This window comes from Enoplosus armatus, chromosome 7 (genome assembly GCF_043641665.1).
Source record: "Enoplosus armatus isolate fEnoArm2 chromosome 7, fEnoArm2.hap1, whole genome shotgun sequence".
In the NCBI taxonomy this organism is placed as follows: Eukaryota; Metazoa; Chordata; class Actinopteri; order Centrarchiformes; family Enoplosidae; genus Enoplosus; species Enoplosus armatus.
In genome coordinates, this window is record NC_092186.1 from 24701453 (window position 1) to 24726408 (window position 24956).

The 24956-nt window shown below is 43.6% G+C and overlaps 3 protein-coding genes across 4 annotated transcripts; all 3 read right to left on the reverse strand.

Moving 5' to 3' along the window:
- Nucleotides 1-127: 127 nt before the first annotated feature.
- On the reverse strand, nucleotides 128-2286 carry rgs2 (regulator of G protein signaling 2). Its single transcript, XM_070908247.1, is given in 6 exon segments — nucleotides 128-804; nucleotides 806-973; nucleotides 1074-1240; nucleotides 1441-1502; nucleotides 1979-2068; nucleotides 2184-2286. Coding segments are annotated over 6 exon segments (660 nt in total). The 5' UTR covers nucleotides 2273-2286; the 3' UTR covers nucleotides 128-720.
- A 5328-nt stretch (nucleotides 2287-7614) lies between these two features.
- Nucleotides 7615-10671, reverse strand: LOC139287293 (regulator of G-protein signaling 21-like). Of its 2 annotated transcripts, none has more exons than XM_070908263.1 (5): nucleotides 10560-10671; nucleotides 10169-10228; nucleotides 9789-9850; nucleotides 9454-9620; nucleotides 7615-9223 (listed from the first exon to the last, which is right to left on the reverse strand). In XM_070908263.1, the coding sequence occupies exons 1-5, from the start codon at nucleotides 10637-10639 to the stop codon at nucleotides 9035-9037; spliced, it is 558 nt and encodes a 185-aa protein (XP_070764364.1). In that variant the 5' UTR covers nucleotides 10640-10671; the 3' UTR covers nucleotides 7615-9034. The 2 variants fall into 2 exon arrangements, with proteins under 2 accessions (XP_070764364.1, XP_070764363.1); XM_070908262.1 differs by having other exon boundaries at nucleotides 9789-9853.
- A 4121-nt stretch (nucleotides 10672-14792) lies between these two features.
- On the reverse strand, nucleotides 14793-17694 carry LOC139287864 (regulator of G-protein signaling 21). Its single transcript, XM_070909063.1, has 5 exons — nucleotides 17361-17694; nucleotides 17153-17248; nucleotides 16990-17045; nucleotides 16621-16787; nucleotides 14793-15972 (listed from the first exon to the last, which is right to left on the reverse strand). Exons 1-5 carry the CDS (start codon nucleotides 17435-17437, stop codon nucleotides 15787-15789), a joined length of 582 nt encoding a protein of 193 aa, XP_070765164.1. The 5' UTR covers nucleotides 17438-17694; the 3' UTR covers nucleotides 14793-15786.
- Between the last annotated feature and the right edge of the window lie 7262 nt (nucleotides 17695-24956).

The following is a 24956-nucleotide window of genomic DNA, read 5'->3' on the forward strand; positions in this document are numbered from 1 at the left end:
TGAGGCTTAGCCGCAAAGAGATCGCTCATTTACATTTGAACAGCGAGATCAGCCGTGTTCCCAAATGTCAACGGCGAACTCGGCGTCTTTGAGATGAATTCAGAAATGAACGCGCCAGACACTTGAGGAGGTGAAGAAGAACACGTTTTATTTCTGGAGCGGTCCAGCTGCCCCAACATTAAACTCACATTCAACACATGCCACAGTATTTACACGTACACGAACATTCTCAGGCCAAATGCAGCCCGTGGAAACTGTGTGGATATAAATTAAAACTGCACTTTTCGAGTAAACAGAGCAACATGAAAGCCGGGCTCACGCGGGGAGTCCCGTCGTGAGGATATCGGCACAGAAGTACATTCACAGACATGGACCGGCCTTCTCAGCTTCGACTGCAGTTGCGCTGCAGCAGCATTTTCTTGAACCGCGTCATTGCTCGAAAATGTCAAATCCTAATAGCACAGTGAGGAAAGTGACGGTAATGGCCCGGTGAAGACAATGTAACCTTAATCCCGTCTGGCAGAAATCTGTGTACTGCCTGCAGCAGCGTAAAGCATCCAGCCTAATCATCCTAACTTCATTGTTGAACGCTCTCAGCAGGACGGACTAAAAATGGCTTCAGTTTTTGCATTTTCCACGCCGGGTAATGTTTATGCTCGGGACTTGCGTTTTTCGTTGGGACTGTCATCCCGAGGCGCTGCCTTCAAAGCGGTCTTTTATTCACATGGTCACTGTGGTAAACAAGTAGGATTCAGGACTGGGCGTCCAGTTTGACTGGGACTTAATGTGCTTGCCCTCTTCCCTCCCTGGCGGCTTCACACAGTTCTTTGTAGAGGTCAGAGTGGATAAACCTGGGGTAGGAGTTGTTCTCCATCAGGCTGTAGACTTTCCTCTGGGCTGCCAGGAAGCTAGTCGCGGTGGGCTCATGGAGGCTCTGGACGATGGCGTTTTTGGTGTGGTAATCCAGGTTTATCTGTGACCGAAGAAACAGCCGTTATGAGCCTTTGACATCCATTTTTGATAAAGAATATCTCGTGTATTTAGGAAAAAATTGAAGGCCTGTCGGCTGTTACCTCCTTGGGAGCCTCACTTCTGATGAACTCCTCGTACATGCTGCTGGCCTTGGACGCCAGCTCTTTGCGCGACGTGCGGGTCCTGAAATCCTCACAGGCCGTCCAAAACTCGATGTTCTCTTCGCAGAACTCGGACTTCAGGAAGATGCAAAAGGCAGCTTTCCCGTCTGTAGGGTGAAGACGATAACATGAGCCAAGGAACACATCCACCCGCTGTTTCATGCAAGGTAAAGCAAGCGCAAAGCAAATTACAGCCTGTGTTTTATTGAGGCCAATAAACTGCCTTCATTCAGCGCACAGTTGCCCGTGTGACCTTTGAGACTCTCTTATGTAATCGTGCGCCAACAGCGCGCTGAGTGATGCTCACATTTATGACCGAGTAGTGTGTCAAGTGACTGCGCCCACTGGTGCACGTCATCAGCAGTGGGCCTGAGGGTGGAGAAGATAGACCGTATTAGAGACAACTACAGTAGAGGCTACCGCTACTTTTCAATGCAAGTTTAAAACAACTGCAAAATCCTGCAAATTGATTATCAATATCTGGTATTGCCAAAACTCTTTCATTTGTTAGTGTCACTTTACTCTGCTAAACAGTATGTCCACGCTGTCGTGGGCATTTCGTTTAGAATGGAAAAGCTCATTTGAGGCATAAAAAAATCATAGCAATCTGGTGTAGTTGTATTTAGCCATAAAACAATGTATACATACAACATAGGTGCAAAAATATACACGATATATAGAGTGTGGGTATATGCAAAGACAAAAAAATGAAGCTGCGTAACATAAAATAAGTTCAATTATATGTAATCATAAAACTCAATTAAAAAAAAAGAAGTGAAATACAATTGAATGATTTATTTAAAACTAACATGAAGCGAGGTCAAAACGCAAAAAAAGGGTCTCACCTGTACGACCTGTTTCTCACGACGTGTAATATCGACTGGGGAGAGTTTGTCTTCAAGAGAAATCCTATTCTGTTTCTCCAGTTTCTCCTCCTGGAAAAAAAGGAGAAAAAAATCTGTTTTATGGTGCTGTCATTCTGAGTGATAGTATAGTAATATAGTCATCGTAAACCAGAAACATTTGCATCAAACGCCGGCGCCAACTCACTTTCTCCCCTTCTTCTCTGCGGACAGGTCAGTGGGTTTCATGCAGTCAGCGAACGCCATGCTTTGGGATGACACAAGGTTCTCTCTCATGCTTCAGTCGCCTCTCCTTCTCCCTCTTTGACTTGTCAGGCAACTTTATAGTTTCTCCCCAGCCACCATCCGGAGAGTGACGGCCCAGGGGCGGGCCCGGAATGACAGCTCTTCAACCCGATTGGCTGCTTGCTATGTAAACAGTGACTTTGCCTGGTATGACTCCCGGGGCCCGAGGCAATGATAGGCTGTCACAGCATAAACATTCCCTCCCTGAGTATCCTGTGGGTTTCCATTTTTAAGCGTAAGGTCAAGATGTGACGTACACGGCAGACTCAAAGCCCTTATTTCTAAAATAAAGTTCTGGAACTCTTTGTTCTCCCTCCTGGTGTGCTTTTACATTTCGAGAGCAGTTTGCCTAAGTGCAGCTGCTCTGCGATTTGTATAGAAAACACGTTCACAAAGCATCTGAGGCGTTAATACTTTTGCTTTTACACCTATCATACAATTTGAAGTATATTCTTAAATGAAAGAGATGCAAATCAAGTAGCCATAAAGTGGCTTTTCCTGTTGCCAGGAGCAGTTGTCCCTCACATGTGGCCGTCTCTGATGCACAATCGATTCACTGTGACTTTGCAACACTACCTGCAGTGTTCAGTGTCAATGAATTACTCACCACAGGGCGTGGATCCATGAAGCATTGCTTTTGTAATGCTGGCATGTCGAGACATGACGGGTTGGTACAAGGATGGTGATGCAACATCCTCTTTACCTCCACTTCAACCAAAAGTGAACCCGGTTCAAACACCCCTGTGGAGTGAAGGTTTTTTTTGCGACTTGTCTCAGCAGCTTCGCATTGTAATGCAGTTCTGTCAGTCGGCAAACGCTTCGAGTCAAGGAACTGACCATTTATAGCAAAGAGTTTTACAGTCGGATTTGGGGCGGAAAAAAAGCTGTGCTCCGGGGGTGAGCTCAAAGAATCCGTTGCTGCTAGGAGAACTGATCTCCCCCCGTCAACAAACACGCACGGACATAAGGCCTTATTAAAATCAACAGTCCCAGAAGCTTCGACACCGTAGGAGGAGGTTAGAGGGAGCTGTTGGCATGAGGGGGCATCAGCAGCGATAGGTTATCAGAGGCCGCCTTGTCCACCCGTGTGAATGTGGTTTGGACGTCCCTGGCCAGCTGGTAGTCAAGCGGCTGATGACTGATAAATGACATTGTAAAGCATGAATGTTAGTCATCTTAGTTTTATGTAACCTAGACATCTCAAAAATGTAAGTTTCGACCTTGACATGTAAAAAAATCTTTTGTATAGTTGAAGCACCATTGATGTTTGCGGCCTCTTGGGGGCCCGAAGAACTCCAAGTGACAAATCTAAATCTGTGGGTTTCTGTGGGTCCGTCACTACATGTGACTCCTCTCATTCACATATGATCTATTTGTGATATTCAAAATACGGATTAATTGAGCCTAGCATAAGTCTATATAATGACATAGATCCACTCCCAGCTTTTCAGGAGCGAACCAAATAACTGTCGGCCGTCTGAGGTATATTCTCGGAGAGATCACTGACCAGTTTACACTGATTAAAGCACAGGTGATCAGTTTATTTGCCTCAACGTGCCTGACCTCACGTACAGACCCGCTTTCCATTCTTTCACAGATGTGGCAGGGCGTCACGATGAACCAAAATGCGTAATGCGTTGTTCAGCTGAACCTGCCGCTCCGGTTTTTTCTGCACGGCGAGATGAGTAAGGCACACCGTCCTCACTTGGCACGCCGTCCCTGTCGTGTTTCCATTCAGTCACTGTTTGAACACAAAGCCGTGCTCGTGAAAATGTTTGTCATTCCGTTGTGCTGTACGCACGGCTTGTCTGCGCGACACTTCAGTGGAAAAGTAAACACAAGTCCAAAAGGAATAATGATTAAAAGTGGATGAATACAGAAAGTTAAAAGTGAGAAAATGGGAATGCATCATCTAAAAACCTGGATAACAAAAGAATTTTGAAAGTCAGTTCCTACCAGTCTCTGCTTGAGAAACTTACCATTTAAGCACTGTGAACTCCTGATTCCAGTAACAATGTAGTGTGACATCGACATATCCCAGAAAACACTACCAGGGGCATTTCTATTGTCGATCAGGACACACACACACGCACACACACACACACACACACACGTAAAGAACGATCAGTTTGTTCTAGATTATCTGAGCCATAACGCGTCTGCGTCACCTGCTGTGTTGTGATGATCTCTCTGCCGCACCGGTTTGGAGCTCTTGCTGGCTGAAAAGCGCGCTGTTCACCCCGTGTGTTTATTATGGTGTGCAGACTGTGTGTAAGCAGCCGTCTGTTTAGAAGTGGATGAGGAGCAGAGCCAAGTTTCCACCGAGGCACGAGGCCCGACCAGGAGGGCCTTACGCGGGAGGAGATTCCCAGCACTGCCTCGCAGAGTTTGTCCTCTTTGTGTTAGGGGGTTGTGGCAGTCGTGAAGCCAGGCTGCACTCTTGACCCGTCCACGGGCTTTTGTTTTGCTGCTCAGCGGCTATTAGCGCCAAAGAAAGATGTGCACAACATCACGGGTGTCAAGAGAGGCCACCAGCATGACTTTTTGAAAGGGGGACATGCCTGCAAGGCAGGCAGAGTGTAGTGTATACACACTCACACTAGCTGTGCTGGCCATCCAGACTGTAGAAAAGACCCATAGAAACCCGCTCTGGCTGCTGCACATGCACTCAACCCAAAACAAGTAGGAGGTGAGAAGAAATTAAAGCTAAGCAAATGGACAGTAAATACCCTGAAATTGTCTTTTCGTTTCCGCAGCAAAATCTGTAACGCGTGATCTCTGCACGCACACTCTGCAAACCTTCTTCCCACATGGATGGGTTGCTCTGAAACACCTTGTTAAACCTCACTTGTCTATTAGTATTAACTGTTGGGAACTGAATTGTTATTCAGTGTTTTGGATTATGTTTGTTTTGTTTTACTTGAACTTGAGAGAGACGGAAAGAACGCAACAGAAAAAAAAAAGGGTATTTCTTTCTATGTCTTGTATTGTTTAACGACTGTGTGAATATGATTTGTTTTCTGGAGATGTCGCCAGTATATCATGGCATTGTATCAGCGTGGGCGGGGGGGGCTGACCTTTGACAGTTGAGCGTGAACACATTCATGTGCGCTGGGCAGCTGAAACACAAAATGAAACGATGAATCATGTTTAACAGTTCCCCCTAGATGGTGTTTGTTTGTTTGTTTGTTTGTCTGGTTGGCTTTCCTTCGGCCCTTTTGTCGTTCCTGCTTCTGCGCATCTCAGCTGTCGCTCTGAGAGCTTATCGCAGGTTAGAGCTTCTTATGTCAAGCCTGTGTTCGAAATGTTTTAAGCTTCTTTTGCTTGTTTTTTTTTTTTTTTGGGGCTATCACCTTAGTAGATTTGGGATAGCGAGATGATGTAAAAGCAAAAATACCTAGGCCTGTCCATGTTTTTCCTCAGGCCTGACTATACCTACCAAAGGAAGTAGTAGATTGTACAGAAAGATCACGAGAGCGTTCTGCCAGCACCTGCATCCTCACCAGCACGGCCGGTGGAGTGTGTCACCCCGCTCACCAGCCTCGCGAGGGGTGTGTCTTTGTACCCTTGACGACCATCTATTTGCCATCTATTTGCTATTTGAAGCTAGAGCTGTTTTTTTCAGAAGCAGTGGGGCTATAACTTGTCATTTTCACATTTGCCATTTGTGTGGGAATTAAACAAAACAAGATAGCACGCCTTGATTTAGCTGGTTCCCAGCCACCGGCCGGAGCTTCCCCATGCCTAAATATCCTCATCACCTCATTCCTGTCTCGTCTGGTACATTTTGTACGGACTCAGTTTGCAGATTATCAAATGAAAGCAACTTGCTTTCTATTGTTGCTTACTATTAAAAACACCAGTCCTCTTGCATGAGAATACATTTCAACCCCGTGTGTGTGTGTGTGTGTGTACTGTACGTGGAAGAGGCTGAATCTACATCGCCTGTAAAAGATTAAAACACATTCGCTTGTATCTGTATGTAGATGGAGGCTACACCCCTCCAGTAACATAGACCTGGCAATAACAAGAATACGCTGCACAACGAGGATGTTTTGGCTCGATGAAGTTTCCACTCCTGTGAGAGGGCTCGTCAGTGTTTTGTTGTCCAACTTAAATGGCACTTTGCCAACGGCGCACCGTCCAACTGTGTATTTATTAAAAAAAAACAAAAAAAAACAAGCACATAATTCATCTGACACAATGTTGACGGGTGAGCAGATGAATTGATTGTACCTGTACTACAGTAAATCACCTGCAGCAGGGTTGACAGGCGGCCCCACCCCTCGTCCCTAACAATGCAAACCCTGTCGCACGTGTTGATGCCGACTGTGCCAAGCATACAATCTGGGTTTTTTTTTCAAGTACATAAAAGAAGCAGTGTCTCTGATTACAAAAAAAAAAACAAAAAAAAAACACCCGGTCTGTAACCAGTGTGGGACCGTAGTGCATTCAGGAAACATGCATTTGAACACCAACAGGCTTTGCGAGATTTTGTTTTTGACAACATTTCATTGAGGAAGGAAGTACGTCAGTCTGTTTCACTCATATTCCAAACGTCTGAGTCCGTGTGTGTGTGTGTGTGTGTGTGTGTGTGTGACACAGAATGAGACTAAACAGTATCCAACAAGTTATGTTCAAACATTCATTATGGCGTATGCAGGAGTGCATCCTCTTGCCTGTGATACTACTCCGACGTGTCGAACTGTTCAAAAGTCAACGGTGAAAAGTCCGTTTCTCCCAATGTTTTTGACCCAAAGGCAGATTGACTCGCACTTAATGTGTTTTTGATGGTAGTGATTCATGTGAATGTCAGCCCTGAACAAATCAGCAACATTCTTTTTAAATATGTTGTTGCTATAGGTGGAATGTCTTCTTCTATGAGAGACCAGTAGCATTATCTATGAACGAATATACGGTATATATATATATATATATATATATATATGCTTTGTCACTCGGTAGCAGAGTGTTAATTGTTGCCAACAACACACTGCACTGCGGTCGCTTCTCCATAACAGTGAAAATAAGTCTTGGGCCCAGACAGAACTTGGCACGGGCTTTGTGTTTCCATGTGCATGCGGTGGCTTGTTGTATTACACATAACAGACAATGATTGTGCAAACATCTCATTAATTTTATCGTGTAATGTTTTAAGAGTGTGCTGCTCCTTCTTTAAACAGACCACAAGACCAAAGCACTGAAAGCTGTAATGTGAAAAAACGAGAGCAGAAGCTAGAGAATCTAGTGTCTCTCTCTCTCTCTCTCTCTCTCTCTTTGTGTGTGCGTTACTAAAAAAAAAAAAAAAAATCACTTTGTTCCAAGTGGGCAATCTAAATAATTTAATGTCATTCAAATAACTAACATTTTTAACAAGCACTTCAACACTGCAACAAACTTTGCATTCAAATGGTGACACTTGACAATAAATAATACGTTGTTTAACGTTGAAGTTAAACGAGTTAAGTTAACTATCAAGTCCTAAGAACACATTCAAACCACATGCTTTGGAAAGCAATAAAAAGGCTTATTCTCAGGGAATACAAGGGTTTTTTTTTTTTTTTTAAAACATCCTGTCATGCAAGGTGATACATTCTACCTCTATAGTAATTCCACTCCAATAGTTTGTCACATAAAAATCACAACTCTTGACACTTCGGTGCTGTAAGGATTTGGTTTAGACGCGCGGCTGAGGGATTAAATTAGACGTCACCGGCCGGTAAATGGCAGCTTCTTAGTCGCCGTAGTGCAGCGGTTATGTTTTGTCCTCAGAAAAAAATATATATTTATCTTGAAATAAAAACACCAACTAAATGTCCTTTTTTTGCAGTTTTGAAATGATTAAATCTTGAATATATTCAAGACACAGAATATCACCCATAGGCAGTTCTATAATCTAAAAAAAAAAAAAAAAATCTGTATCCCCATATTGGTCCAATCAAAAAAAAAAAAAAAATCTCTTTTAAAGTGTCCCAGGATGCCTCTTGCAGAACTGAGTGGCCTCCTGCAACCCTTTACTGAGGATGACGTATCACTATTGAGTCCTCCGTCCGCTATCGGTTTCCTTTGTGCTGTCATGAGATAATTGGCCAACTCTTATTGCGACAGCTTATTCTGTGTCAGTGGCAGTTAAAAGCTACAACTAAATACTCCCTCTCTCTCTCTCTCAGACACACACACACACACACAACTTATCGAGTATAACCGTTGCATGTTACATCCTCTCTGTCTTTATCTGCACAGGAAACACCTCTGCAAAGAAGGCCAAGAGGAGGTCCGCTGCATGGTTCACTCTCGCAGCTCCACCATCAGGGCGGGCGTCGGTCGCTCCCGCTGGTTCATTCATTCATTGTCGAGAGAGGGTCAATTCGCCCACACACACAGACTCATCATCCAGTGCAGACACACACTACAGGGTCATTATCATTTAGGCCGGTTGTGTTTCTTCTTCTTCTTCTTCTTCTTCTTCCTGTTGCACAGTCCTCAGGTGTGAGGCGCTCAGCGTGGGGATCCTCCCACGACGGGACAAAAGCGCAGGTTGCTTCTGGATCCGGTGACGACCCCGAGGTGTGAGGCCTCTGCGTGTGCCACCCCCCCCCCACCCCACCCCCCACCCCCCGCGGGTCGACCCCCTCCTTCCGTCTTTGTCGTCAGCCCTTCCTACTGAAGGAGCTCAAACATTCCAGTTATGGGTTTCGTGTCCTTTCTCTCTCTCTCTCTCGCTCTCTCTCTCCCCCCTCCCCGACTGCGCCTTCATCCCTTCGTGGCGTCGGCAGCAAGGTTTTCCAGGAGAGTTCTATAAATGTCTGAGCGGAGGAACCGCGGGTACGAGTCTCTTTCCATCAGCCCGTAAACTATCTTCTGAGCGTCGTCAAAGCAGTACACGGTGGGAGTCTTGACGTTCCTTTTGATCTGCTCTCGGGTGTGATAGTCGATGTTGATCTGGAATGAGGCAGACAGATAGGAATGAGGGGATTTGAGTCAAGAGCGAGAGGGTTTGAGGTTCAACATTTGAACAGGCACTTTTTTTCCCCATTCTATACTCCGCCAGTGCTCAATGTGTATTATCATTTTTCAACCTGACTCAACAGTATATAAAGATGTAAGTATAAGTAAGAGACAGAGGGGGAGAGTGTCAATGTGAATGTCAAGGGTTTCGTAGTTGGATTTACCTCTTTAGGAGATTCTGCTTTGATGAACTGCTCATAAATCTTCTTGGCTCTTGAGGACATTCTGAATGAGGACTTGATCTTCTTGTAGTCCTCACAGGTGAGCCAGAACTCAATATTCTCATCGCTGTATTCGGATTTGAGAAAGTTGCGAAAAGTAGCCAGTCCGTCTGTGGAAACCACAAAACACGCCGAGCATGAAGCACGTATAACACCCTCTTTCAGCTTTTCAACCACAAAAAAAAACTTTAAACTCTCAGTCTATAAAAAAAACAAACAAACAAACATCATTTACGGTTCTAGCAGTATTCTCATCCCTGGGAGGAAAAGCAACCTACATTTAGACTCGAGAAGCCTTTCCAGTGACTGTGACCATTGTTGGGTATCTTCTAAACTTAGCCTGCTGGGAGAGAATGCAAGTTAGATTACTCAACGAGACTCAAACGTGGGTAAAATAAAGCTGGGGCGACCCCGCATAAGGGGGCTGCAGGGACACAGGGGCAGCCCAATCAAGAAAGCACGGCCGACGTGCTCATCAAATTCAACACGAAAACGTCAAGCCATGGGATATGTTGGCGTGCGTGTGTGCTGTGCCAAGGCAAACATAGCGTCTCTAGTTCATTTGAATCCTTTCATGATGCCATAGATGGAAATGATAGGAACAGGCTGGCTATTTTAAAACTGAAATGTATGCAAAACACTCCGTAAGTCTCCTTACCTCTCAGAGCTCGATGAGTGCGAGAACATGCACTGGAGTCGGCACATGAAGTTCTTTCCACTGTGTAGAGATAAGAAATACATGAATGTAATCCCTGCTGGATTACTGCCGTTAAATGAGCGTCGAGCAAATCTCGTCAAAGCATGTTGGGCATGTCAGTAATTGGAAAAGAGAGCGTGCGGTGCGGTAAAGTTAGATGACATTATTAACTTCAACTATTTCCAGGAGATGCCCGCGAAGCTTCCGTAATGTCCCCATGTGTGCTCTTGTGTGCGCGTGACGGGTTTTTTCGCGAGAAGCAGAGAAAGCAAAAAAAAACTTTTCTTTGGTTTCCAAAGACCAAAGTCAGCATCTCACCCTGCTCGGCATCAGAGCTAAAAGTTTCACTCACATGTTCTTGTTTCTCTTCCTGTCATCTCTGTCCATGATGAAGTGCTGCGTGTTGAGTGGTTCGACGGTTAGGCTGGGCATTGTCTTGTTAAGTCCACACACTCGGGCTCTCGGTCCTGGTCATGCTGCGGCGGAGAGACACTTAGGAGGGTTCCCCCTGCGACAGGCTTTTTATACCAAGGTTTCCTGTTGCTATGGGGCTGCTGGGATACATCAGCAGCTCAGCCCAGATTGAAGAGGAAGCACCCCTTCCTCCCCCTTCTCCCGTTCCTCCTCTCCTCTCCTCCCCACCTCACTGTTAGAAACAACACATGCTCATACGCTGCACTGCATGTATGCCTCCCTCCTCCTGATGCCCTGCACTCCTATTAAGTATTCTTCTCCCTTTCTTTTCGATGTGCCGTTGCATCCTCCCCTCCCTCCTCCTCCCGACTTGAACGAGCCAAACAGTCAGCGCTCTCTGTGGCTGAAAGCATGCTGTGTTCACATTATTTTTAGTCCGGCAGCACAGATGCAAATTACAGTTACAGCAGCTGTGATAGGCAAATCGTGACTTTTCCGCGCTGTGCGTCCTGGTAGTCTGGAAAAGTGAAGCCCGTTGAAGACAAATGGAAGGATTCCTCTCTTCTGTCTTGTGCCTCTTTGGATTTCTGTCTTTGTAAGAAAATACCAAGCTCGACATGTGCTGATCCTGCAAAGGGAAACACAAGAAATGTGGCGTAAATTCATGCAATACAGCAACATGCGAGAAGAGGAAACAGCAAATGGATTGCAGCGGAGAAACTCAGCGAGGCCGGCAGGAAGTTAGGATACTGGTCGGAATGTAATATCGTGACCCCTCTTTTGTTTCAGCCACAAAGTTATTACTTCATTGCTGAAACCTTCCTGCATGGTCAAACTGTAGACTGAAATCCTTACTATTTTTATCCTAATGCAAAATGCAAAATATCCTACCAACTAAAGCACAGAACGGCTTGGAAAACCCTCAAAAAGCGAGAACATTTTGCCAGCCGTCCTTCCTCTAAGAGTAAGGCTTTTTATACGCATTTACATTGAAATTAAGACCCGTTCCCGTGCGACTAATTCACCTAAAATTGAAGAAATTCTGACATCAAATCACATAAGAGAGAGAGATGGCCGGCAAAGGCCAACCGCCACAATAATAAACACGGATCCAATGCCAATGTCAACACTGACTCATACACATTTGACGGACCACAGCCTTTTACATTTCAGCCTGTTAGTTGTTTTGAGGGACCGGGGGGCAGACAGGGGTGAAGGGAAATAACCGGCGCTCGGCCAGGAATCGAGCTGCGGTGTGAGAACTTGTAGTGAACTGGACAGTTTCTTGGCGGATGACTAGCGTTAGCCGAAATTAGCGTTAGCAGCTCTAACCCGGTGACATTTCACGTTTCCTTCAAATCAGTGCTGCTGTGTGACATACTGTATTTTGTCTGGCGTTTGAAGTAGAAGCTGCTGCAGGTGGCAACTGAAGAAGGAGCATCCAATCCTAAACGCATATCCCATCTCAAAGGCGGGGGCACCAAACTATTATGTGCAAAGTGTCGTCCAGCCACATCCAAATGGGCCACCCTCAGACTACACTAAAAAAAAATGATGATGGCACACCCTTTTCGTAAAGTCTCCCTTTACCACCATGAAAGCATTCATGGTGTTGCACTTGGTTTTTCATAATGGAAGTAGATGTGTGAAGAATTAAAAACAAAAATTCGCAGACAACTTTCACACACCTCCGCAGACCCGGCCAAAGGTTGCGTTAAGTGGATTTCCGGAGGTTTCCGACTCGATAGTTATTGCCGCTATGTCGCCTATTAGGCAGTCCTCCAGATAGTAGACACTGACAAGGCCAACACAGACAAGGTATCATGTTGAAGATTAAGGCTTGTGGTTAGGTCTTGAATATAGGAAGTAAAGGTTCCTAACAAGCGTAGTTACACAACCATAAATCTCTAAATGGAAGACCAGGGCTGAAGCTTTGAGCTCATGACCACCGGACTGTGAGGCAACATGGCACCCACCAAACAAGCCATCTTAGTCCAAAAGCAGTTAGTTGCTAGAAATGTTAGCCCTGGTTGCAAAGTGCTGTTGTCCCGATTGAGCAGAGGCCTTGTATTGAGCTGAGAATCCAAGGCTCAGGAGCACCACAACACTACTACTACTAATGCTGCTACTCCAACAGAGGTACTGTCACTTGGTGTAAAAACCATGTATAAAGCTGCCACTGTAAGTTTAGAATGTTACACATTTATTTTAATTCTAAAACTAAATGCCAGTGAATAACATTGCACAGGTAGACAAAACAATGGTGTCATTGTCTGGCTTCTGTGGGTTATATTTGAGTTATATTTGAACTTTTACCATCAGAGATCCAATGCAAAAGTAAGTGTCACACTTACAGCTAGTTTCAAGGTCAGTGCTCACAGAGATCCAAGGAGGATCTGTTTATCTTCTTATCGTCATCTTTATCTCTTCTCTCCGTTTGGTAGATCTGATTGCAAATAGTACTAAGCTAATATGGCTGATTTAAAACACAGCTCCTTCCTTATATACTCAAAGAGGTTCAGAGAAGAGGCAGAAACGTACGACTGAATGTATCCCAGACCCAGCCAGTCACTCCTGCTCCCCCAAATGATGCCCCCAGGCCATTCTGTTACAATCTGCCCTTTGGCTTGGCTTGACTGATGCTGCTCTCCCTCTTTTTGCCCAAACACGGTTATAAGTGCTGAGGCGTTACGAAGAGTCACCAAACACTGTGAACTGAGCGCTGTCCTTTTTGGATTTCCACTGCGTGTAACACAGCGGTATAGAAAGCACCATGCACCACATCAGCATGTAGCATCCAGATCTGGCGGTGAAGTTCCCCAAGTGTGACTGTCTTGACTAACAACGTGCCATCGACAGTACTCACTTCCTTCTTGCTACCATGGTAACTGTGCTGGTGCTGTGAGAAAACAGCGACAGATTGTGTGTGAAGAGTGGCGCGCCGTGTGATGCGGATGAGATGTGAGACCCGTGTCATTCATTTTAGGAACATCCCAGTGTACTCAATGTTACTGACGTTTGACATTGAAATGACAGTGGTGCTTTTGACGTAATAGATAGCTCCCGAAGCTGTTCATTTGTGATACCACCCAAAAAGTTACATTTACATACTACTAACTCATCTGCCAAGTCAGAACATCTTGATATTGAATGTATCAGCATGACATATTTTTTTGTGTATCCTACAATACCCGCTTTTGCAATACAATCTGCTTGTAGCGACTATGGCAACACTGGTTCAGGAGAGAAGGTGGTCTTTGTTAAATATTTTAACCGCGTGCCGGATTCGGGATGCAAATCCAAGTCGCCTGTGTCAAAATCCATAAAGTACATTTCCTCGTTGGCAAAACAACTATATACATATATATATAACCGTCTATAGACGTATATACAGATGTATTAAACGGTGGCTATAGTGTCTTACATTACGTATGTGTTGATCCGCAGGGAATCAAATGCCAGTAACTGTGTTTATTTGTGTCGTGTTGAGCTTATCAAGGTACAAAGTAGGTAACACAAGTCAAAATAAGATTTCAGATTTAAGTGTAAAAGTTCATGCTTGATCTCGGCAACAGTATGTGTGACCAAAATAAAAAAATAAAAAATCTTGCGATTTTGCTGATGCTCCGACCCACGAGTACTACATTGCTACACGAGTACTCAGTACTCATGGGTCAGACTCCACCCACATACTAAGTACAGTATTTTGGGCAAACATCTGTTAACAACAACTTTTTAACAGTGATCCGCGACTTAAAACAAATGTGGGCCAGGGGCGTAAAGCCCCTTCACTACTTCCCACCCCCCCCCCCTCCATCTTTCGATCTCAATGACACACCTGTAAAAGTTTCGTAACCGCATCTTGCGCAGTTGTGACGCTATCGCGGGGGCCACGTTTTGCCCGTGACGCCACACACATGGCTCACAAGGTGCAAACAATACCAGCCACATGCTGTCGCGGCTGGTAAAAAAAAAAAAAAAAAAATCCAACGGCAAAGACCACCCTTTGAACCAGGACGGGGCTTGCGATCTCTTCTTCCCCCAGATACGACCACAGGACACGGGTCACATCATAACAAACATGCTAACTCCGTTCACTGATGAAGACCATTATATGTGGTTGAAACAAAACAAGCTCCCAAAGTTTCAAGAAGAAGAGGCCATAACGGTAACCCATAAAACAAATAACGTCTTTATTTAAAGTGAAATATAAAACTTTTAATACTTGTATTGAACAAAAGGCACTCTGAACTCCTCCAGGTTGTTTCTCTAAGTTAAAAGCACTTGTGTATCTCTGCCATCATTGTCTGCGGGTGATGAGATTATTCCCCTAACAAGGCAGCACATTCAGGCTGATCTGCTACGCATCAGGTTGTCTGATGACTCCAGTGTTGTCGTTTAAGCCCCTGGGTTATTATTAGCTGCCTCAGTACTCCTTTTTAAGGCACATTTTTCAGGAATAAGGCCATTTACAGAACAGAGTGGGATCAAGGGTTACTGCGGGGTTACTTTTTTCCAGTTTGGTAAACCCTATTGCTGGTGTGTGGAGTCATCTCTGCACCTAATTAGAGGATATATCAGACATGTGACCAAAAGCAGAATCTCCTTGCTGGGTGAGCTGTGGAAACAGTTCTCTTTTTCTTTTTTTTTTTCTTTTTTGACTCATGCCCATCCCATCACCTCCACTTAGACAGTCAGTCAGTTAAATATAAGCCTTTGTTCTGACTATATGGAAATAGTCCGAATATTAAGAAGACGAGTGGGAACTACCTCAACCATCGGCTGAGATGCGTCCAAAGTTGGTCATGAATTTTAAAAACTCTGAATTTATTTCATTTATTTTTTCCATTCCTCATCATTTGTACACTGCACCTTAACTTGCTAAGACTTTCAGTCAACACATACAGCATTTCAATCAACTCTCCACAACTCCGCACAACCATCTAGGACCGGCAACATTCTTTCCAGATCTACGTACAATTTCTTTTTTTCCCCCCCACTCATTACTTTTCTCTCTTTTTATTTTCCACAACATTGCATCAACACACCATCTTCGCCTCTCACCTTTCAAACAGTGTGAAATAACTTTTCGATTTTAGCCAAATAGAGATAAAAAAAAAAAAAAAAAGGATTAGAAAAGCAGTGTTGATTCAATGTTTCAACGTCTAAATGTACCAAAGAGTCCTGGATTTGTGCTTTAGGCTCATGTAGGCGTCTGAGTGCAGGAATCTGGGGCAAGAGTCTCTTTCCATCAGCAGGTAAACATGTTTCTGGGCCTCGTCGAAGCAGGAGAGGGTCGGCTCCTCCAAAGACGACTCGATCTTCTCTCTAATATGGTGGTCAACGTTGATCTAGAGAGGAAACAGAGAGAGAACATGCGGCAAATTGTCAAACGCAGTGGCTTTTACACGACAAATATTATTCGCACAATCACAGTTTGATTCCTCAGAAATAACCAAGAAATAAGACGCTTGATAATCTGGCTTTTACTTCTCCTCCCAGAAAACCTTCAAACGCAAGCGTTCATAGGAGGCAGTGACGTGTGTTTGAAAGCTCAAGAAAAAGCTGAAACTGGAACTTTTTTTATTTGTCAAACTGCCGTTTCCAAAGTCATGAATTCACTTTCATAACCATGTCGTTCACCTGGGGCCTCGGAGACCTCGAACAGAGCATTAGGGGTCCATCTATGTAGAAATGACTTCATACTATTTCTAATATGACACTGAAATTGGAATTTGTGTTGACTCAAATCAAGCGAGATGAGACATTAGCAAACCTGTCTCCTTGTAATTAGCAGAATTTCAGAATGGGCAACTTATCCATCATGATCAACACCAAAACAAACTAAAAAAAGGCGTGACCACAGTCTGAAAGGTTTATCTGATCTCTGTATGTTTTTAGATTTGTTTTGTCGTCAGCTAGAAGAGTGCCAGAGTTTATTTCTACTGTCTGCTCATCCATCTCTGTCCCTTTCCACCACGAATCACCAACAAACAGACCTCTCTGCTGGCCGTAGGCTGGATGAACTTCTGGTAGATCTCCTCTGATTTCCAGCGGAGGACGTCTGGCGAGGCGGTCGACTTATAGTCCTCACACGCGAGCCAGAACTCGATGTTTTCTTCACTGAACTCGGACCGCAGGAAGGCATGGAATGCTGCTAGATATTCTGTCGAGAGCGAAGAATCTATTAAGACGTCATTAGTCTTTAGTTTATATCTTATTAGACAGGTCATGAGGGGAAATTCTGTGCAGAAACAAATTCAAAATGTGATTTTCAACAGATTTTGTGGATTTGATCATTAATAAGCACCTCGTTGGTTTTTTTTAAAAAAAAAGAAAGAAAGTTTTGTCGTTTTTGCTTTTCTTACTTTTATCCCGGAGCAAGTTTTCCATAGTCGGGTGGAGTTTTTGGTCAGTCTGCCAACTGTAATGAGGAGAGATTTAAGTAGTCATTTTCACCTAATGAAAAGCTAGCAGATTGAGATATGTATATATATATATATATATATATAATAGTGCAACATTCTCTACCTGAGTTTTGAAGTATATGTCTCATCATTTATCTTTTGTACCATGAGGCGCTGGATGTCCTTCTTATGCCTCCTTCGATTAAGAACAATATCAATTCTGCAAATAAAGTAAACCTAAAGTTACACATTTTAACAGCGTAAAAAAAAAAAGAAGAGTAAGCCAAAGACCGTACTCAAATCATTACTCATCATTAGTTTGTCTGGCTTACCTTCTGGGCCGCTTCACATTTTGCATCAGATCCTTAATTTCATGCAACCGAATCTTTGAAAACAAAAGTTTCGGCATTTTAACATCCCCGGCGATGTCCTCTACGGAGCTGCGGTAGTCTGTTGCGGCGTCTGTAAACAGCACCGCTCCCCTCTGCTCTCACCCATAAGCTGATGGGGAAAGGAGTAATACCTATGACGCCCAGGGCCTGCTGGTACAGGTATCTAAATGCCAAGTGGCTGCTGCTTCGGCTCGGTTACTGTTGTCACTGACTCACAGCTGTAAAATTCCAGCGGGGTAGGATTTGTCCGTCATTGCAAAATGAATAATGGAGTTTGTAGAGAGAGACTGAATGGAGTGGAAAAAATGTGAATGATTCAAGTCGCCCAGAGACAGACGGGGGCCATTAAGAGACAAAATACATTTTAAGTTTTTTTAAGTTACAGATTAACCAGAGTAGAGAAACTGTCGTGGGGGGTTAAGATTTGGATTGATTCAGTTGCATAAAACGCTGTGCCATCTGGACAAGGACAGCTCAAGTGTTTGCAGTGTTGCCGTGTTTAAGGAGAACGACTGAAAACTGAAAAAGACAAACTCTTAAAATGAACATCAAGAAATGAAGAAATGAATTAAGAAAACGTGCACAGAAACCGAAAGATGGAATTGTAATGTCATACTCGTGCTCATTTGCATTAACACACTCATGTGTGCGCACGCTTTCTCTCAACCGTGACGCGTTGAAATAGCACTGGAAATTTTACAACACACACAGCCAGTGCTTGTGTGTGTGTGTGTATTTGGGGTGGAGGTGTGAACGTGGGTGTGTGTGTGTGTGGTGCTTTCAGGATTCCCTCAGGGGTCTCGCCATTGTGTAAAGTGGTATGTTTGTGGTCAAGAGAATGCTGAAGTGGGTCTATTTCAAACTTTCCGCAAAAAGAGCTGCAGGAGCTGCGGTGGGTGCACGTGCGGGGTTAGGGAGTTGACTTCTCGGCGGGTGACACCCTTGATATTGCATGCTTGGTCGAACAGTACTTTCATCAGGCACATGAGAAAGTTCAGAAAATGCTAAAAATACTGTGGGCCGTTCGGCGTCATCATGATCAGCCCATTGAGCGTGCGAAACGTTCTTTAACTTCTACGTAACTCCTCCTAATGTAAGCTACAAACGTTAGCCCTGGCTAACTAGTTCACTACCTATAGTGGTAACCAAGCGTTACAATGAGTTTAAAAAGCCCTGTTTTCAGTAGCACATGCACTGTGTGGAAGCTGGTCCACTTTACACTCCAGTAAGACTGCGTTTTAAACCAACTCGTGGAACTCGTGAATTTCAGCCATTAAATTGGATGATGATTGCCGTCCAGATCCCTTTCGTGCACGGCGTCCGCTACAGTGGACAGGTATTTTGGAAGCCATTTGAATCATTTAAGTTGCAGTGAAATGTCCCAAACACAAGGTGGTGGACCCCCAAGGCGATGTGTACAATTCCATTTGTTATCTGTCCACTCCAGTAGACGTTATGTGCCAAAGGGTATATTCTGCCCGCTGGTCCTATTCATACGTTATCACTGTAAACTTTAAATGTGCCACCCAAGAACGGAAAGCTTGATGACGTGCAGCAGTCAGCTTTCAAACTGAGACTGTGGTTTGGCTTGCTTACAGTCTCACAACCATGTCTCCCACTTCACATGGGTTTGTTCTCAGTGACCCAAATCCATAGAGTCGGACTGTGTTGTATACAAAGTGTACACAGGATGCTGTTTGCCTCGCGCGTTCACTCTGAATTTTTGACTGCACAAATGATTTCATCAATTTACGCAATTGCGGTATGATTACCAGCCTTTTGACACAGGTTACATAATCTCTCCCTCTCAGCTGCACATTTCAGATTGTTTAGAGTCCTCCAGAGGTTAAGCTCCTCTGCATATCACAACAAAAAAAGCTCAAGGATTTGAAAATGTTAATATGAACAGAGTTTTGTTTAACATGTTTCCCCCCCTCCCCTTTCCTGTCTTGTTAATCATCTCGGGACACCTCAGATTTATCTCGCAACCACTTGTGGGGCCCCTGACCCTAAGGTTAGAACCACTGCGGTTGAGGCCCGGTGCTTCCTGGTGTTCGACAGTTTATTTTGTCTAGATCCACCATTAAGAAACAAAAAAAGAAGGATCTCACTGGATGGATTCTTTGTGGTTTCTATGCAGATGATAGTAAAACTTGATTTCGATCTAAGAATATTAGTTCAGGAGTCAAGTAACTAATCGAGCTGGACATCGAAAAAAGAGCCGGGCCATCGATCATCGCCGCGCCTATGTGCAGGGTGAGGCCGTGCCACTTCAGCACCCCGCATTATCGTGGCTCCACGGCTTCGGAAGACTGAATGAACTTACAGAATAAACTTACAGACACTTGAATCAAAGAGGAATGGCTGAGTCATGATCTCTCATCACCCTGGGGGTTGATTTCCTCTTTCTACTTGTGCTCTCAGCGATCAGTGGTAGTCATTCCACCACTGATCGCTGAGAGCACAAGTAGCTCTTAGCAGAACAGCGTGCTTCTTACGATGCAACCCTCGCATTTAATCATATGACACTCAGGTGAACTTGGCGTAACGTTGTGAATGACAGCATTTAAGTGGTCACAGTTCCACTTGGACAACGAGCCTACACACTGTGAACAGTTCACAGTTGATATTCTGGGCAAAAAGTCACATTTTTCTTGTTTGCATTTAATTTGCCTGGTGACATCTAGTAGTTTATGACTGCCGTTACATTCTTACCTACCGATCCAATGATGGTAGACACTAATATCATGAAAACCTAATGAAACTATTGCACACTGTATCTGTTTTAGGCCTGGTTTACTAAATGATCTAGCAATACCTGGGAATGTATGTTTCCTACTTTAATGTGCCATTAATATGTGCGGAGGATTGGAAATTAAAACTGCAATTAAGTCAACACTGTGGCTCAGTACTGTATAATTTCCCGCCCGGGGATCAATAAAGTATTTCTGATTCTGATTAATAGAATCAGCCCCAGTAACTCAATAAATGTATCATGAAAAAAAGAAATGGCCCAAGTTTAGCACCCACGAACTATTGCCTCTGTAGCACATGAATTAGACACATCCTCATACCTAAACGACAGAATAGGCCGTTTGTCTATGACATATATACGACCAAGCGCCAGCGACCTACCGGACCTTTGTCGTCACGGTAACAACAATAAAAGTGGTTAACACTGTGAAACGCTCACAGTTCGGTTAGGTTTAGGCACCAAAACTACTTGGTTAAGTTCAGGAAAAGGTTGGGTTGAAATAAATACGTTAGTTATGTTACGTCACGTGACTTACCAACGTATCGTACTCACGCAACTCAAGTTATGGAAGTTAAAATAAGTCAGCGTTGACTTTTGGTTTAACACAGGAACCGAGCAGCAATCTCTTGAAAATCCAGTGTTTGACCAGTCTATCAACCCTGGTCTCCCCACACAGAGGAGTTTGTCACTCTTTATACTACCTCACCTGACTTCCCCGTCATAATAATTACGGCCACTAGCTTTCCGTCCCACTTCCCGTTTTTTATTTCAGATGGTATGGAAGAAGAGCATTGACCACATTTACCAGATTTGTTCCGGTCCAGTGCAATCCATTGAAAGATCCATTTACAGTATACTGCACGGTACTGTTCTGTGGTGACAGCATGAAGAAGACAAAACCAAATGAGTCATCTCAGTGGTAACTTCTGACGAAACGCTACAAGGAAAACTCTGGTAAAACAAATAAAACAAATAAATAAAGATAGTCATCTGACATGCCCAAGCTGATGAACAGATGTTAACTGAACCTCTTAACACATTCTTTTATTCTGATTAGGGAACGAAGAGAGTTATTTTTTAGACACATATGTACTGATTATGTTGTAGATTTGAGATGAAGGCCAGCACCTCGCGTGGCAGCTCGGTCGGCGCGTGAATGGGTGAGTGAGACTTTGGGAACCGTCAAGGTTGAAAAGCGAGATCATTTACGTTACATTTTATTTTCAAGTGGACACACCAAAGGAGGATCATCAACACGCCTGCCTTTGCTGTCCAAGGCGATATTTATGTTGCAATCTCACTCGCTATATTTTAATAGTTTTCAGGGTTTCTCGTTTCAGTTCCAGTAATGATGCACTGGCAGCTGATTGAAGGCCGATGAAGTGTCTGGTGGGTTCACTGTTCATGACTTGTTCGGTGAATTCCGTAACTATTTATGTGATTTTACAAGTAAGTGTTTTTCTCATAAGGGGTCGTGGAGAGTTAATGAGGATTCTGGTGGATAAACCGATGGGATTTTGGTATCCAGTGCCTACATGAAGATAACTTTTATTTATTTTTATATAGCTAACAAGCACGCAAAGCTGGCTAGCTCATTTTTTTCATCATTATTTCCTTCAAATCTGTCTCAATAAAACTAGTTGTTCAGAGGGCGCAAGGTTAACTTATGAGGCGTTAGCTTTAGCAAAGGAGCTAATGTGCAGATGGATGATTCCACTGAAAGTGAACACAGAAATACTCTTTGGCATCCAGCATTTCATTTTCAGTCTCCAGTTTCATATCTTTTTGCTGTGCTAGGCTAAATAGACATTTGGCCTGTCTCTAAGTTGGACTTGAACGTTAACTCTGGGAAGGCTAGCAAATAGGAGTATTTTACAAAATATGTGACCGCTGACACAATCTCCAATCTTGCTTGTTCTGGAGCTTTTGGCGGCATCACACTGTCCTCATTTGCAGATAAGGTTTAGTCAGCTGTCTGTAGAACTGTAGATGCTCAAACTTCCACGACTCCTTGTCCACGTTGGCTTCATCTGCTGATGAAGACTGTGTGTGTGGTACGGTCAAAAGCTCCAGGAATAGCTGTTAACTGGACTTGAAGTAAAGATTGCTTGGTCAACTGCTGTTTCCAACGTCAAGAACGAACTGTCAGGGATTATTCCATTCAGAGGGGGATCTTTTCATTCTCATATCAAACTATCCAAACACCTATTTCATATTTAAAATTCTCTGGTTGTCTTCTGTGGGCTGTCTCCCACCCTTTTTTTTTTTTTTTAAAGTAGCAACATCTGTTTCGTTAAGATTTTGCAGTGTGTTCACAACACCAGAATTTCCCGATTGTCAGCAATGCCCCCCCTTTCGTTATTAGGCGACTGTATAACACCGACTTTTGGATGTTTTCAGAGGCTCTGTTGTGACATCAGCGTTACATAATACTGGAAAAAGCATGAAATTTCATCAGTCCTGGCCTGCCTGATTGACAGGAAGTGCGCTTTGTGAGATACGAATGCTTATTGCAGCAATAACATTTACTGCAAGGCAAGACCATGGAGAAGTATGGCACTTTTACTTGATTTGTGACTAGTGTACTGCTCGGCTCCACCGTAGAAACACATTATGGTTACCGATTTGAAAAAAAAAAAGCCGCGTGTTTAACTAAGAATTGCTTCCTGCCAAGTACTGTACAGTGTATTATGCATTTGTATGCCCGTGTTGGTGCATAATGTGTGTTCTGTGCTTGATTGTCTGGGCAGTGTAGTCGTATATCAGATGTGGCTGACTTATCTTTGATCAAACCAGCACAGATTAAACTAAAATTGGCACTGAGGAATGTGTGTGTGTGTGTGTGTGAGAGAGAGAGAGAGAGTGAGTGAGTGAGAATCAGGTGAACTGAGACAAGAACGTCTGCCATCTGAGTCATCATACACACAATCTTATCAGGAAGAGGCCTTTTCAAAAACCACATGATATAGATTTTGTCTCTGAAGGCAGGTCATGGTGTAAAAAGGAACAACTCGTTGTTAGTGAGTCTGAGTTTGCTTGTGGAAATTGTTTCTGCCAACCAGAAGAATACTGATGGCCCAGAACAAATCCCTGGAATAACTAAGCGATTGAGCACGCAGAGCAATTTCTGTTGATCTTGCCCCAGTAGCCACACTAGCTAGTCTGTCAATTCTGCTGTACTTATATTTTATATAGCCTATAGCCCTTCTTACACCCCTCCCCCCCCCCCCCCCCCCCCCCCCAAAAAAAATGTTTTGTGGGTGACACTGTAGTGCCAGTAAAATGTCATAACCGAAGTCAGATGAATCACATGCCAAAGGAAGCCATCGTCTTGGTTTTTGTTTCTCACGGATGAGATATCTGATGAGGGATGTTACAGTGTGGAAGCATTTTTGTTGGCATATTGGCTTAAAATGTGAGATAAATGCTCGTACAAACACACACACACACACACACACACACGAGGGATTACATCCATGTTATTGTGATCAGATTGTTTTCTCCCTATTTAGCTACATTTAGGAACAATTCAGCCACAGATAATAAATAATATAAGCACTGAACATTAAAAAGCACCAAATGGTTGATTTCTTCTCAAAAAACAAAAGAAAAAAAGAAGAAGAAAGAAATAGCGTTTCCCATCTCCAGTGGAGTTTCAGAAGCTTGTGGCTATGAAGTTTACCAAAGCTATGGTGATGGCCTGATTCCATACGAAGACTATTTATTTTGGTGTTTCCATTTTGGGATTTTATGAGGATGTTACATGATGAGAGAGCGACCCACGCAAAAACCATACAAAAAAAAGTGTGTCTCACTAAGAAATGTGACACGAAAGCAGAAACATTGGAACTATTGAACATTCGAGACATGACCAGGCTGTTGTCTTCAGAGACGTACTTGTGTGCTTCTCCTCATGTTTTCACTTCTTTTCTCCGAAGTGATTCTCTCGGCGTCAGATTGGTCATCCGTCGTTGAGGTTTGCAAGAGAGAGAGCCATCGCGATCAGTGTTGCAAGCGTTTCACCAGAAGACTGTGTGGAAGTGAAACAGCTTTCGGTAGCCGAGGGACACGAGGCTGAGGCAGATTCAGGGGAAGTCAGACCGATGGGTTCCTATTATGCCGTGCACTGTCCCCCAGACAGAAGCCCCTGCTTCAAGCGTCACACTTCAGTTCCAGATCTGTCTGACTGATCTGTCAGCAGGAATCTTTAACACACTCCACTGACCACAGTTTCCTGAACGCAATAAAATATGAAACATTTTTAACCGCTTATTTTACCAGTCATGGAACGGAATACATATGGATGAAAAGCCCAAGAAAATATGGAAATCCTGTACCCAGTGCTCAGCTCATTCCTATAGTGTTCTTTTTTTTTTTTTTTTTTTTAACTTTTTTTGAATTACAATTCAGCATATATCATTAGCTGACTTATTATGGTTTAATTACACCGTACATGTAATAATAATATACATGTCATAATAAAAGGTGTAGGTTCAAAGATGCCAAAGATACAAACAGAATAGTATAAAAAAAAAAATGCAATGTTAAACCTATAAAATATGGTTCCCCACACCAGTGTCATTTTAAAATATGACACTTACACCTGTAGTTCAACCTCCTGTACAGTTAATATGCTGTTTTTCAAATGAGGCTGGTACATGTGATAAGACCAGATCTTTGTCTCCATCTAGTGGTCATGTGCACACACTGATTCATAAAGATTATGGACAGTAAAGAGTGAGTGAGGGTACTGCAGGTTCAGTGTGAGGCAAGGCTGAATT

Coding starts and splice junctions, on each gene's coding strand:
- LOC139287293 (XM_070908262.1), bottom strand. CDS start 10,639: ATGCCCAGCCTAACCGTCGAACCACTCAACACGCAGCACTTCATCATG. Junction 10,229..10,559: donor AGGAAGAGAAACAAGAACAT/GTGAGTGAAACT, acceptor ATCTCTACACAG/TGGAAAGAACTTCATGTGCC. Junction 9,224..9,453: donor AAGCAGAATCTCCTAAAGAG/GTAAATCCAACT, acceptor GCCTCATTCCAG/ATCAACATCGACTATCACAC.
- LOC139287864 (XM_070909063.1), bottom strand. CDS start 17,437: ATGCCGAAACTTTTGTTTTCAAAGATTCGGTTGCATGAAATTAAGGAT. Junction 17,249..17,360: donor AATGTGAAGCGGCCCAGAAG/GTAAGCCAGACA, acceptor CTTTATTTGCAG/AATTGATATTGTTCTTAATC. Junction 17,046..17,152: donor ACATATACTTCAAAACTCAG/GTAGAGAATGTT, acceptor TCCTCATTACAG/TTGGCAGACTGACCAAAAAC.